We start from the raw sequence: 14,367 nt of genomic DNA, 5'->3' as shown, positions 1-14,367 counted from the left end.
ATAAACACATTTACTATCAAATAGCATTGTGAGGCTGAACAACAGGACCAATTGACTATACATGTGCTTAAAAAGATTTAAATAAACATTTAGCCTTTTTTTTTTTTGGCTAAACATGATTTTGTAATTTTGCAACCGTGGCAGCGTTTCCGTTAGCCGGTAATTACCGGTATTTTACCGGCAAAATCTGTTTAAGTCCGACATATTTTATCTCTCCGGTCTTAATGTCCGGTGAAAATAATTCCCTGAGTCTAAGCACAATTTGATTATTTGAATTGTATTAAAATAGGCTAAAATTAAATAGCCTATGCGATGAACGAAACGATCATTACATTTGTTTCCTCGTTGCTTCTAATAATGACAACGACGTTGTCGGCGAGAGCTTAGTGCTGGGTGTGCGGACTTTTCTGAAGCTGTAGAGCCGCAGTACCAGCAGTACAATGCAATATTCCAGCAGTACTCCAATTCAGCCATTTTCAGCCAATGTTGGGTGGGGGGCGCTGTTGTGCGGTTCCCAGAAAAGAGCCAATAACAGCTGAACAGCTTCTCTGCAGCGCCATACTCTTTGCAAATAAGTCGTTGCGAGGTGGAGAGAGTCGTCACGCAAACCCACGATAATGTTGCCGTCTCTCTGCTTTCTCAGTTCTTCGCTTGATATAATTAATACAAATGTCCAATATAACGGAATTCGTTAGCTCATAAAAATGTGATTATAACAGACTGCCGTTTAGTGTCGGACCGACTGCGTATCGGTCTATTTTATTTCAAGTCAGCAGCAGCACGGAGTATCGAGGGACTTATTTTATTTGGAATATATTAATGACTGTATACGTGAAGTTGAACATTATGATATGTGTGACGTGTCTGATACAACGAGGTGAAGCGATGTCGACTCGAGATTCATTTGGGGGTGCGTGTGACAGAGCTGCTGCAGCGGGAGCTTGATGCTGGTAGCGTATCGCACTAACTTGAGAGGCGAGAGATAGTAATTTGATTCTGCAAATCAATTTCTCATTCTTCGCTTGATGTAATTAATACACATGTCCAATTATAACGGAATTCGTTAGCTCATAAAAATGTGATTATAATAGACTGCTGTTTAAAACTCTGACTGGAATATCTCGAATATGTCCGGTGATAGAAATCTTGCAGGACACTCAGACCGGCACGAATATGTTCTAACGGAAACGCTGAACCGTGGGTCTCACAGGGTACTTTTAACCCTGTGAGGCCCAAATAAAAAAGACATTAGCAACTTCAGAGGCCAGAGGGTGAGACCTATAAACACATGAAGGGTGCGTGACTGAAAAAAAAGGTTGAGAAACGCTGTGTGGCTCTTTGTGGTACCACAGTAATTTTTGTGGCTCTTAATCTCTGACTGGTTGGCCACCCCTGCTGTTCAAGTTCTTTAATAGTTGTCATACAGAAGTACAGAATACTTTCATACAAAATGCTTCTTACTGTTACGCTCCAGAGACTGTGCTAGACAAGATAGTATCAAATAACATAATAACATAATATAGCATGAGTTTAGAAGAAGAAAATGAGGTCACAGTGTTCGGTATAGACATATGTACAATGTTCTGAGTTACCATATAATATACAATACACAATACTATGCAGTGTACTAATGTACAGTACTATCTAGTGCAAAGCAGAATGGGATGAGGTACAATTTTAGGTACAATTTACAGTAAGGTGTACGAGTTGTAGTGCAATCCTTCATCCATAAATATAAAGTGTGGGGAGTGGGTGCTACAGTGTGTTTGTTTAAAGTGGGTGTGTGCTATAAAGTGTGTGGAGTGGGTGCTACAGTGTGTTTGTTTAAAGTGAGTGTGTGCGTGTGGATGTGTGTGCTATGTGTGTTTGGTGGTTGTTGTTGTGTAGTGTTCATTCATTGTTCGTTTAGCAGCCTGATGGCCTGGGGATAGAAGCTACTTCTGAGTCTTTCTGTGCTCGCCTTGAGACTCCTGTATCGCTTGCCTGACGGCAGCAGTTCAAAGAGGCAGTTGTTCGGGTGGCTCGAGTAGCGCGTGCAACAAATATCTTGCACTGTACAGCCCTGACCTACGGGTGGCTGCAATTGGAAACTGGCCCCGGCAAACATCCAAATCTTTTTTATGATCTCCTTCTCTTAAACAGTACTGTATATTTGTACATCTTGTATGTCATGATGAATTGAAAATGGGCGAATGTAAACAAGACGAAAGTCTTTTTCTGGTCTGGCCTTAACAATTGTTTGTATTGAGCCGTACTGTATTGTACCCATTCTGCAATCTGTTAATAAAGTTTTCAAATCAATCAAAGCAAATTCTCTCCCACGGTCCCAGCCACGTCCTCCTCACCTCTCCTCTCGTACCCGCCGCACTCTCTCCGCTCGCTCCTTCCTCTCCTGCTCCTCCTGGGCCCGCTGCTCCGCCGTGTCCTTCTGCACACGCTCTGTGATGGCCTCGTAGTCCTTGGCGATGTTGTTGAGCAGCCAGTTCAGGCCGTTCTTGATGGACTTGTCCACCTTCTTGCCGTAGCCCAGGACGGCCGAGCAGGGCTCCTGGGGGAGGGGGGTGGAGTGAGAGAGAGGAGGGGGTCATGACTCAAGGATGGAAAGATAAGATGAGATGAGATAAGATATTCCTTTATTGATCCCCTTAGGGAAATGCAGGTATTGTAGGGGGGAGGGGTACAGGTATGGCAATACAATCATAGTACAGAAGAAATGTTAAAATAGGCATTTACATACTGTAAATATAGGCAATACAATTTGATCCAAATATAGAAATATGAGAAAAAATAAACAATGTAACCAATGTAATTAACTCTGAATATAAAAATATGAGAAAAATAAACTGTGTAAACAATATAATTAACTCTGAATATATGCATATGAGCAAGTAGGCAGTGTGATAAAAGGTGCAGATGAGGGTCTGTATGCTATACCATTATACTATAGATTACAATAAATATGGTCACTAACACTTAGAATCTAAATATATACTATGGGTAAGTAAAGTACCCATGCCATTGCCCTGACTGCTTTGTTGTTGAATCAAGTCAAATCCTAGGTAAGCATATATTGTGCGTGTGAACGTTGACATGAAAAGAAAAAAGGTTACAAAAAAAAGTGTAAAAAAAGAACAATAATAATAATTTTCTCTGTATCTCACGTGAATCGATACTCGGTAGTACCAACGTGTCTTGGTAAGTACCTTTAAAAGTACCGAATTCGGTACCCATCCCTACATACGATACAGTACCATGTCATTTTATTTGGTTGTTTGGTTTGCGTTTTAATTAGTTCCCTTAACTCTGTGATGTACCATGTGTCCAATCGTTTTTTTTCTTTGGTTTTTCCATTTTATTACATTTTTATCCCCTTTCCCGGTTACCCTTCGAGAGGCCATTTTGTCCGCTCGCCAGGCCGTCATTGTAAATATGATGTGTTCTTAATTGACCTGCCTGGTTAAATAAAGAATTGTATAGCACCTTTCATACGAGAATTGCAGTCCAAAGTGCTTCACGTCAGTAAAATAGACGTAAAATGAGCAGACATAAAATTAGGATAGAATAGAGAGAATAAAAGCAATGCAGATAATAAAAAAGGGTAAAAGCAATGCAGGTAATAACTATAATTATTACATGGCGTTTTCACATTCGCCGAAATGCTTGCTTGTGATTGGTCAATAGCCCCCCGACAGCGGTCATTATTTTTCAATAATGACCGCTGTGGGACAATAATGACCGTTGTGCGCAGCTGTTCGCAATCAAGCCCACTGACACACACTGTTTCAGTGCAATTAGACACTGCCGGTGTTCTGCTGCCGGCGATGACAGGGGGCGGAGCGACGAGCGGAGCCAGAACGCAGCCAGAACCAGTGTTGCGAGTCGATGTAAAATGAATTAGGTATATTGTTAGTAAGTTAGCCATGTAATAAGCGGGATAATGTATAGCTATACTCGATCATTGTCGCAAAATAATTGACCTTCACTGACGTTTAAAACACCTCGGCGAGGCGCCTCGGTATTTTAAACTCTGCGTCGGTCAATTATTTTGCGACAATGACCTCGTAGCTATACATTATCCCTTACATATTGACTCAAGAATTTTTCTTGCCCATTAGATGGTCATAAGAAATAAACACTTTAGTTTTGAAGTTACTTGATTTCTTTGTCTGTTTTGGTCTGTACTTGCGTGTCCTTTTATGACCTACACAGTTTAGAACCCGACAGTCTTCCTTCCTGTTTGATATCCACACAGTTTAGAACCCGACAGTCTTCCTTCCTGTTTGATATCCACACAGTTTAGAACCTGACCGTCTTTCTTCATGTTTGATATCCACAGTTTAGAACCTGACCGTCTTTATTCCTGTTTGATATCCACACAGTTTAGAACCTGACAGTCTTCCTTCCTGTTTGATATCCACAGTTTAGAACCTGACGGTCTTTCTTCCTGTTTGATATCCACACAGTTTAGAACCCGACAGTCTTCCTTCCTGTTTGATATCCACACAGTTTAGAACCCGACAGTCTTTCTTCCTGTTTGATACCCACACTGTTTAGAACCTGACAGTCTTTCTTCCTGTTTGATACAGTTAAAACCTGACAGTCTTTCTTCCTGTTTGATACCCACACAGTTAAAACCTGACAGTCTTTCTTCCTGTTTGATACCCACACCGTTTAAACCTGACAGTCTTTCTTCCCCGTTTGATACAACAATAAAATATCTCTCATTTACAATACAATAATCACAATGTGGATGTAATGAGTGTAAAGTGGCAGAATGTATTAAAAGGTGATGAGAGAATAAACGGCACTAAAGAATTTAACCTCGCTCCATTTCCTGATATGACAGCCTATCAGATTCAGAACCTCGCTAACAGAACCTCGCTAACAGAACCTCTGGCCTGAACAGGTCATTCGGTTACAGTCCAACAGCGGGTCCAGAAATACTCACAATCTGACAGAGACACTTGTTCTCGTTCACAAGCTTCTCCAGCGACAGGTTCTCGATGATGTCGGCCTCGGCCAGCGCTCCCTCCTGGTCTTGCTTGTTCGCCAGCCTGGGAGAGAGAGACGAGAGAGAGACAACAGTGATTCAAGCACAAGTTATATGCCCAGCTAGACTTTTCTGCAATGCAAATGTTATGGTGAAAAACCATAACATAATAGAGAGATAACCTACCCCAAATTAATTCCTAGCCATGGCTTATCTCCCTCCCCCTCCCTCTCTCTCCCCTCCTCAGACAAAATTATGGAAATCCATCTTAGCAGTGGAGAACTGTAATCCCTGTGTATCTGAAAACATTCTGGGAGAGGACCCAAATGTCCCTCTACATGGAAGCATTATCACGACATAAAGCCACCTCATCCTTGGGCATTACGGAGAAATACAATTAAATCGGTTATTTTCCCCTTTTTAAGAGGAAAAGACACTGTTATCCGGAGAGAGGCTTTATGAATACTGCTCACATGGATCTGACACTCACACAAGTTTTATTTTTTTTGCACTACCTATCTTTGTGAAAGTGGCTTCTCAGCTCTGGTCCAGCTGAAGACTTCTTAGCTTAACATAACAGACCGACAGTAAGTTTGGGGGAACTAATGGGATAACTGGGGATGTTGTTTGGTCCTGACAAGAGTCTCAAAGTCTGGGGTGATGGTAGACAAAGCAACTCTGAGGTCATGCTCAATGTCCAATCTGTTCCTCTGCTCTGTCTTCAGCTGGACCAGAACTGAGAAGCCACTTTCACAAAGATAGGTAGTGCAAAAAAAATAAAAATAAAAATAAAAATGTTTTAAAATATATACCGGTATATATATATATTTTTTTAATATAATTTTTTTTCGATTAGTCGACTAATCGAAAAAATAAGACAGATTAGTCGACTACCAAAATAGTCATTAGTTGCAGCCCTAACTCACACGAGGACCGGTTTGCCTGCTATCCGCGGGTGCTGCAGGACCTCGGCCATGGTGTCCCGGGTCTCCTGGATGCGCTGGACGTCGCTGGAGTCCACCACGAACACCACGCCGTGCGACTCGGAGTAGTAGTTCTTCCAGATGCCCCGGATCCTCTTGCCGCCGCCCAGGTCGAAGATGGTCACCTCGAACTTGCCCTGCTTCAGGTCCACCTTGGAGAAGCCCACGGTGGGCGCCACGTCCTGGGGGCACTCTGGGGCAGGAGAGGGATGTGGGGGGAAAATTTCTTAAATACACAAATGTCTTAAATACTTCGAAGCTTCGTTCGATGGCACAAGCTTCAAACATACATGTTTTTTTTAATAATAATATTATTATTTTTTTGCCTCAAATCTTGCGCCTCCATTCCAATGAAACGAAAGTAAGCGGCGCCTCGACTCCACCTCTCTACAACAAGCACGTGGAGATTATCTGTGTTGAAAACAACAAGGACATGTGCAGCAGACATGTCGACAAAGAAGCGAAGCAATGCCGTTTGTTATTTAAGACCATGTCGGACAGATTTGCGTTCATTGTGCTGCTTTTTTAAAGTATATATTATATATATTAGGGATGCCCCGATCACGTTTTTTGCCACCGATACCGATCACCGATCGTCTTGAGCCATATCGGCCGATACCAATCCGATATCGATTGTTTTTGATAAAAAAAAGATTTTTTTTTAAATATAAAATATATATATTATATAATTATATACCGGTAGTTGTATTATCTGCGAGACATCGCCACCACGCAACAAGTCAAAATGCTCGCTATCTCCACTGTCTGTGTGTATACTCTGCTTTGATCAAATCACATTCAGCATGCCCTCAGCAGGGTATATCTGCGGCTCTGCAGATACCCTACTCCCTCAGCTAGCCCCGTTTGTGACTGCGATGCAAGCCGGGGCTCGAATATGCATCGAATCAATGTTATAAGACATTGATATCAGGAGCTATCTGTAGCTACTGCTAGCCGGCTAGATAACGTTAAGACAACGCCTCAGTGAACTATTTAGTTTACTGGACATTCCATATAGAGCTAACGTGAGCTAATGTTGGCTAACGAGTCAACGGAGGTAACTTATCATGCACTCGACTATTGCTGGAGCATTTGTTGATATCAGCAGCTATCAGTATCTAGCCAGCTAGATAACGTTAGACAATGCCTCATATTAAAACTAAATTAAACTAAAAGTGAATAGTTGACTGGGTCATTTTGTAATGGTAGCTAACGTTAGCTCACGGAGGTCCCATTGGACTAGACTAGACTAGACCCGTGTTTACATGGGTGCGGGAGGGGCAGAAGGAGGAGGGGCCTGCAGGCAGCTCTGTGTGTCTGAGAGAGAGAGCGAGTGAGATCTCCGCTAAGAATTGGATCATGTTTTTCGATCGGTTTTAACAATCGGCAAAAATAAAGCATTATCACCGATCTCATATTTATACTGATTATCGGCCGATAACGATCGGTGGCCGATCGATCGGGGCATCCCTAAAAAATATGTCTTAATAAAACATGCTTAATTAAGTCAAATTCTGCCTTTGTCTCTATCAACTACATATAAATATAATATAATTGTTTGCTTGATAGACGAAGGTTGCAACATAATTATGTAATGTCATGTCATTGGCTGTGAGAGCAGCCCCACTGCACCCAGGCAGCGCAGCCGAGTGAAACCTTGTTGGCTGCGTCAGTCACGAAAGGGGCTTAATTAATTAATTCAACCCACTTTATTTATAGAGCACATTTAAACACAACAAAGTTCACCAAAGTGCTGTACAAGTCCCACAACATAAGATAAAAAGAAAAAATATATATATATATTAAAAAAAAAAATCTCGAAGCTTCGAATTAAAATCGAAGCTCGGCCCCGAAGCTTCGATTGCCAAAAAAAGCTTTGAAGGTCAGCCCTAGACGGTATACAATTCTAATTCTGGTGCTATATTAACCCTTTTTCTGCCACGCTTATATCCATCCTTATACCGTCCTCTGCCAGCTCTATTTGTCTATGGAGATGTTCCCCTTCTTTGCAGGGCTATAACTTTTTAAATTGTATTGCTAAATTGACATTACTATAGCCCATTCAACGTCAAGTATGTATCGTTTAGGATGTAGCAACGTTCTACTTTTTCATTCACATATTCATACTAAAATACGGTCTAAAGTATAAATATGTTTTTATCGTTTTCTGCAGCATTCTGCAGAACGTGAGTTATAGCCCTAAATACATATATTAGATCATCAAATGTAGTTTGATACCGATTGACGTCAGATAAAAAAATTCAATTGTACATGCCTCATCATCTGCTGGTGACCGGAGGGGGGGGGGGGGGGGGGTTTATAAGTCCGTGGCCGACGTTAAATCATTTATTTAGTGTGGGTGATATGTTGATCGGAGCAGTGTGTATGTTTAATAATAATCAAACACGCTGAAACTCACCGCAGCTTCCTCGTAGCGTTGGGCGATCAGCATGGAGCAGAAAGTTCGCTATTATGGGATGTTGATATATGCGATCCATTTCCAGGTTGTATAATGCTATATACGTCCAAATCATGTTGTTTATAGAGTTATTGGCAACGGATCGCTATCCAGTGTATCAAGCTGGAGTCCCACTAGCGATAGCGAGTGGCCGGACGAAATATGGGTGAGCACCACTTCCGGCGCGTCATTTCCGGTTTTGGCGAGCGCCGATCGGCCACCAGATGGCGGTCTTGAACCGTTGGAGAGTTGAGAGGAGATCAACAGCAAGTCTCAAGTCTCCGTGGGTGAAATATGATTGCCATGACAGATTTTTTAAATATTGATCTCAAAGACGCTGTAAAACGTCATTGGCAGATTACGCATGGCGAGGAATGACGTCTAAAGTCGTCCATGGCGATTAAAGGGTTAACGTTTGAGAAAATCACTGTTTTCACAGGAAGCAGCATCGCAAATTGCAAGAGGAAGTCCACGGCGAGAGTAGGTGTTTTTGGTTGTAGTTAATAACCACATGTAAACACGCAGGCTCTGTGGTGGGAGCTGACCTGGAACGGTCTGGAGGCAGAGAGGAGGACCAGGAGGAAGCTGTACGCTATCCTCGACAACCCCTCCCATCCCCCTCCATGATGAGCTGACGGAAATGAGAAGTGTGTTCAGTCATAGACGTATCCTTCCCCCCCGACATACCACCAAGCGATTTGGACAGTCCTGTGTGTCGGTAGCCAGGGCAGAAACGGGCTAACCGCCGTGGATTGGGAGATCTGGGAGATCTAATTGGCCATTAAGAGTGAGAGAGGGAACTGAGAGAGGGAACTGCGCCCTGAGAGGGAGGTTTGCCCCGGGTGGGAGGTTCAAAGGGTCAAAGTGGGTATCAAACAGGAGGGAAGGCTGTCAGGTTTTAAACTGTGGATACCAAACAGAGAAGGTAAAGATGACTTTGAACTGTTGGAACAGTAATCCAGAACTATTTTATTGCACTGTAAAATATATATATTTTGTAATCTATTGTACAATTTTATTGCACTGCACAATTGCACTATTTTACTCCGTCTATTTTATCTTACTATTTTTATTATTGTCTATTTAAAACTGAATCAAACCATAAACAAGGTGGCCTGTTGGGATGTTAGATCCTAATGTGAAAAACTGTGATTTTATGTGCTCATTTTATGCCTGTCTTTTTTCTGTTGTGAAGCACTTTACATTTACATTTAGTCATTTAGCTGACGCTTTTATCCAAAGCGACTTACAAGTTCTGTACGACAAGACAGCAAGAAGGGTACAACTCTATCAGCTGAGTAACAATGTCCATCAAAGTGTTGCGTGTTACAGTGTAGGTTAGTTTATTAGGACAAGTGCATGACAGTAAGGTTAGTCAGGGTTAGATTTTAATTTTTTTTTATCATTTCAGATAATGGTTGAAGAAGTGAGTCTTTAGTCGAGCTGCAGTTTCTGTATGAAAGGTGCTATACAAATAAAGTTTATTATTATTATTATTATTATTAACTAACAATCTTGAACTGGACTCTCGTTCACCTCATCTGTTTTTTCTTTTTTTGCTCCATTTGATATTTAGCCTTGTATCCCGTTGTTGCTATGGACACATGAACATTTTCATTTCAAACCTTTATTTCAACTCGTAAGACACTGAGGGGTTACCCTCATTTACAGCGTTGACGAGCTTACAAAACAAGACTTAGTTTATCAGCAATTTCATACATGTAGGCACAATATATAAGAATAAACTATAAGGAATCAGCTAAGACAGTTACAAGTAGACACAGTGGCTGGTCACTGGTCAGAGATCTTAGGAACCCTAAGAACCAGCCAGTCATTTGAACGTGTATAGTGAATAGGTTCCAAGATTCCATTACAACAGTGTTGTGATGTAAGAGGGAAGTTTACCATTAAGGACTTAATGATAATGATAGTTACACCTTTATGAAAAAGTTGGATGGCCTTCTCTGGTTGAACACAGTGGTGGGTATCATATCTGTCACCAGTATTAAATCTGAGGGCAGAATGATAGACAAGAGTCCAAACTAAGGTTTTTAATTGATTAATCAATCAGAAAGCCAGAATGTGACTGAATAAAGGGAAGACAACATTTTGTCGTCTTCTATGACCTCTAACCTGTTCAGTTTTAACATGTTGTCGTCTTGTATGGACTCTAACCTGTTCAGTTTTAACATGGTGTCGTCTTCTATGACCTCTAACCTGTTCAGTTTTAACATGTTGTCGTCTTCGATGACCTCTAACCTGTTCAGTTTTAACATGTTGTCGTCTTCTATGACCTCTAACCTGTTCTCAGTTTTAACATGGTGTTGTCTTCTATGACCTCTAACCTGTTCAGTTTTAACATGTTGTCGTCTTGTATGACCTCTAACCTGTTCAGTTTTAACATGTTGTCGTCTTGTATGACCTCTAACCTGTTCAGTTTTAACATGTTGTCGTCTTGTATGACCTCTAACCTGTTCAGTTTTAACATGTTGTCGTCTTCGATGACCTCTAACCTGTTCTCAGTTTTAACATGTTGTTGTCTTCGATGACCTCTAACCTGTTCTCAGTTTTAACATGTTGTCGTCTTCTATGACCTCTAACCTGTTCAGTTTTAACATGTTGTTTCCTAGACACAGTAATAAACACGACACAGGGTCTTCTTAACATGGCGTATAGCAGGGTCCGCCTCACCTCCTTGAATCCCTCGGACTGTAGCGGTCTTCCCTGCGTTGTCCAGTCCCAACATGACCAGAGTCACCTTCCTGTAAGGTGGGACGCGACAAAAACAATGACTAAGTACAAAGACACACAGAAAGATGGAGAGATTTTATGCACAGCACAACTAACCTCCTCTATTGCCAGTGGTGTCTAGTAGTAGTGTTAACAGGGTTCAGGACAGTGGTATGATTGTGAACGTAAAACCAGATGTACATTTATATATACGTTTTGTATTGAAAATTTAACAGAAAATAAAATGGAGTAATAGAACACAATAAAAAAAGAAAATACAAATAAAAAGGCTGCTCTTGAATATAGAATAGAATAGATAGAATAGAAATACTTTAATCATCCCGAGGAAAATTTGGCACTACAAATCGCTCACAGTAAACATTTTAGGTAGACAAAACAAATCGCGAATAAGAATAACAAAAAATTGCCTAAGAATAAGGAATAGAATAAGCCTAAGAATAACATAATAATAATAAACTACGGTCCGGGATTCACATTTATTTCACATTCACATTTCCTCTGTTATGTATGTACAATCTAATATAAAATATACAGTAAAATACAGAGATCTACATTAAGTGTACAGTAAGTGTAATATTGACACAGTTTTAAATGTAAAGAAATATATATATTCAAAACACATTTACACATGTGATATGAATAGTTAGTGAGAGTACAAGTGTAGTGTACTATATCTCTATTATGTATCAAGTTAAAGGCAAACAAATAATCTTTCATCTAGGGAAATGCAATCATTAGAAACGTGGGTATCTGGAGTAGTATGACCAGTAAACATGGCCAGTTTTAAGTCATAGGGAAACCACAAAGACAATTCTAAGTTGTACTCTAGAATAGGGACAAGGCTCAGCAAATTATTGTCTGATCCTTTGCATCCCCTTCATAGTGAGTTTGACAAGCTTCCGTCTGAAAGGCACAACAGAGATTCAATGTGATTTGTGCTGTTCACCATCTGGCCCGAAAAGAGTCACATATGAGCAAAATACATCTGAATTGGGTCACTTTTGCCTGCAGTCTGAATGTAGCCTTAACTTTCACAAACAGACTGTAGTCTACAAGAAGCAAAGGACATTATCAAAGATAAACAATCAATTTAAGCCATTGAAAACCACTGCTGAAGCAGACATCAACATGCACACAAACACCTTCCGTATTCTCCAGACTAGATACTTAACTACGACTCTTGCGTCGCAGCAGGGACATCAAGCGTCGTATCCCCCTCTGGAGCCAACCCGTCTTCATGAGAGAAGCTTCCACCAAGTGATTTGGACAGTCCTTTGTCTCCCCCACCCCCCCTCTCTCTCTCTCTCTGCCCCCCTTACCAAGATGATGAGACAATCACTGCTCCAGTCACCTAAACCATGAAGCTCCCACAACAAACCCACCAGGGAGGGAACACACACACACTAACACCAAAACACGCTAACTGGAAAAGACCAGGCCTTGGGATTAGGTGGGGATTTCCAATTTAGTCCAAAGGATCCGATCCAAGTCATCACGTGGGTGCCGTCCTAATAGCCTTCCCTGGCTGCTAACCTGGCCTGCTAGCTCCCACTCCAGGTCTAATGAACGGACGGGCCGGTCAATTCATCATACAAGCTCTCTCTCTCAATCTCTTAAGGCACCTAATTAACACGACAAGGAGCAGACTGGAGAAAATAAAAAACACCCATCAGCAGGCTACCCCATTAGTAATAATAGCAATACTAATGTTTTGTACCTTGTTTATAGACCCTTTAATGATGCTGTTCACTTTGACATTGAATGTGAATGACTAAATGTTAAATGTAAATGCAATTTGTACAAATGATAGACCGATAAAAACCAGGCCAATATCATTTTTAAATAAATCGACATCAGCTGATAACAAAACCCATGTGGCTGATTAACACTGATGTTAGCGTTCTCCCTTATCTCAATTGTTTTTGTTAGATTTGTCGATTTAAAATAATAAGTAGAGTGCAGATCTACAAAAGAAAAGAAGATGCTTTTTGTATCTCATTTGTTATTATGAAATCGTTAAATCTGATGCAAATAAAACTGGCATTATATTGGCCGCCCTGCTCTCATTTGCCTCTGAAAAACCCATATTGGTCGACCACTCATTTCTGTCCAGATGAACAATGTCTGGTCTGCCTTTTTGGTCCCAACTGAGACGCTAGCAGCTGGCAGTAGTACTACTGGGTTGTATGATTTCCTTGAGGCCAAACTGCAACACCAATTAAGAAAATGAATTCACAGTTTTGCTTTAGAAAGTAAATAGCCCATATGTTTGGCTACTGTCCAGTGAAAACCTATTACACCAGACACGTTGTGCTTGACCTCTGCTGGCAGCGCAATAGATAGTCCAGGTGTCCTTCCTTTCAACAATAGGGGGAAACAGCCTAGACCGAGTACAAACAAGGAGGGAAGGCTACAGTGGAAAATCGATACGGAAAGATTGCACTATTTTCCCACCACTAATTGAGAGCATCTTGACGATCTGGTAGAGCTCCGAGTCTGCTCCCTCCATGGGCAAGATGTGGCGACTAGACTTGTCTCCCGTGTTGAGGCGATCACTGCCGGTGAACTTCCAGTGGCCGACCGCACTCTTCCAGGGCCAAGCAGACGAGTGAAGATTACTGCTGACCTCTGGCAGACACTACCATTCAATCAAAACAACGACTACACCAGAGCTGTGTGTTCTCCACAGCTACACACACACCTGTGGCTGGCAGCCTATGAAAGCCTGATGCTGCTTACACTGTGCACATTAAAGAGGAATTCTGCCCCGGTATTTTTAAACCTCGACACATAATCTAAGCCTGTGTTATTGCATTGCAACCCGTTTTGGAGCTACCGGCTTAAGCGATCTCCCTCAATACTGGACCAATGGTAAATATTGTTGTCCACTATTATTCATTTAGACCCCACGTGATGGAAAAGTAGAAAACACTGCCCCCCCCCCCAAGTTATGAGCAAACTATTCTACACATAAAGGGACATGTGTCTGTGCATATGGCTGGCAGCGTGTGTATGATAGACTTAGCCAACATAGCGTAGACATGAACACAGGCGATTCATGACAACAGCAATAACACAGTCTAGGAACACTCGAGGAATGTACGACGTAAACTACTATATGCAAATTACATGTCATCAGCTTGTTGTGACTGCAACTTGATCCTGTTCGCGGACGACTCAGCCCT

At 41.5% G+C, this 14,367-nt stretch overlaps 1 protein-coding gene across 6 annotated transcripts in view; it reads right to left on the bottom strand.

Moving 5' to 3' along the window:
• Positions 1–14,367, bottom strand: part of arl13b (ADP-ribosylation factor-like 13b) — a 31,335-nt gene that overhangs the window by 15,119 nt on the left and 1,849 nt on the right. For all 6 annotated transcript variants that reach the window (XM_084318394.1, XM_084318395.1, XM_084318396.1 and 3 more), the window contains exons 2-5: positions 11,123–11,193; positions 5,917–6,166; positions 4,949–5,054; positions 2,346–2,548 (exon numbers count right to left, since the gene is read on the bottom strand). In XM_084318394.1, coding sequence (XP_084174520.1) covers positions 2,346–2,548; positions 4,949–5,054; positions 5,917–6,166; positions 11,123–11,193 — 630 coding nt within the window. The remainder of the gene's footprint in view (positions 1–2,345; positions 2,549–4,948; positions 5,055–5,916; positions 6,167–11,122; positions 11,194–14,367) is intronic.

The sequence above is a fragment of the Notolepis coatsorum genome, assembly GCF_963971535.1.
Source record: "Notolepis coatsorum genome assembly, chromosome: 1".
NCBI lineage: Eukaryota > Metazoa > Chordata > Actinopteri > Aulopiformes > Paralepididae > Notolepis > Notolepis coatsorum.
The sequence above is the reverse complement of the archived record's forward strand: the minus strand, read 5'-3'. Positions and strand labels throughout refer to the sequence as shown.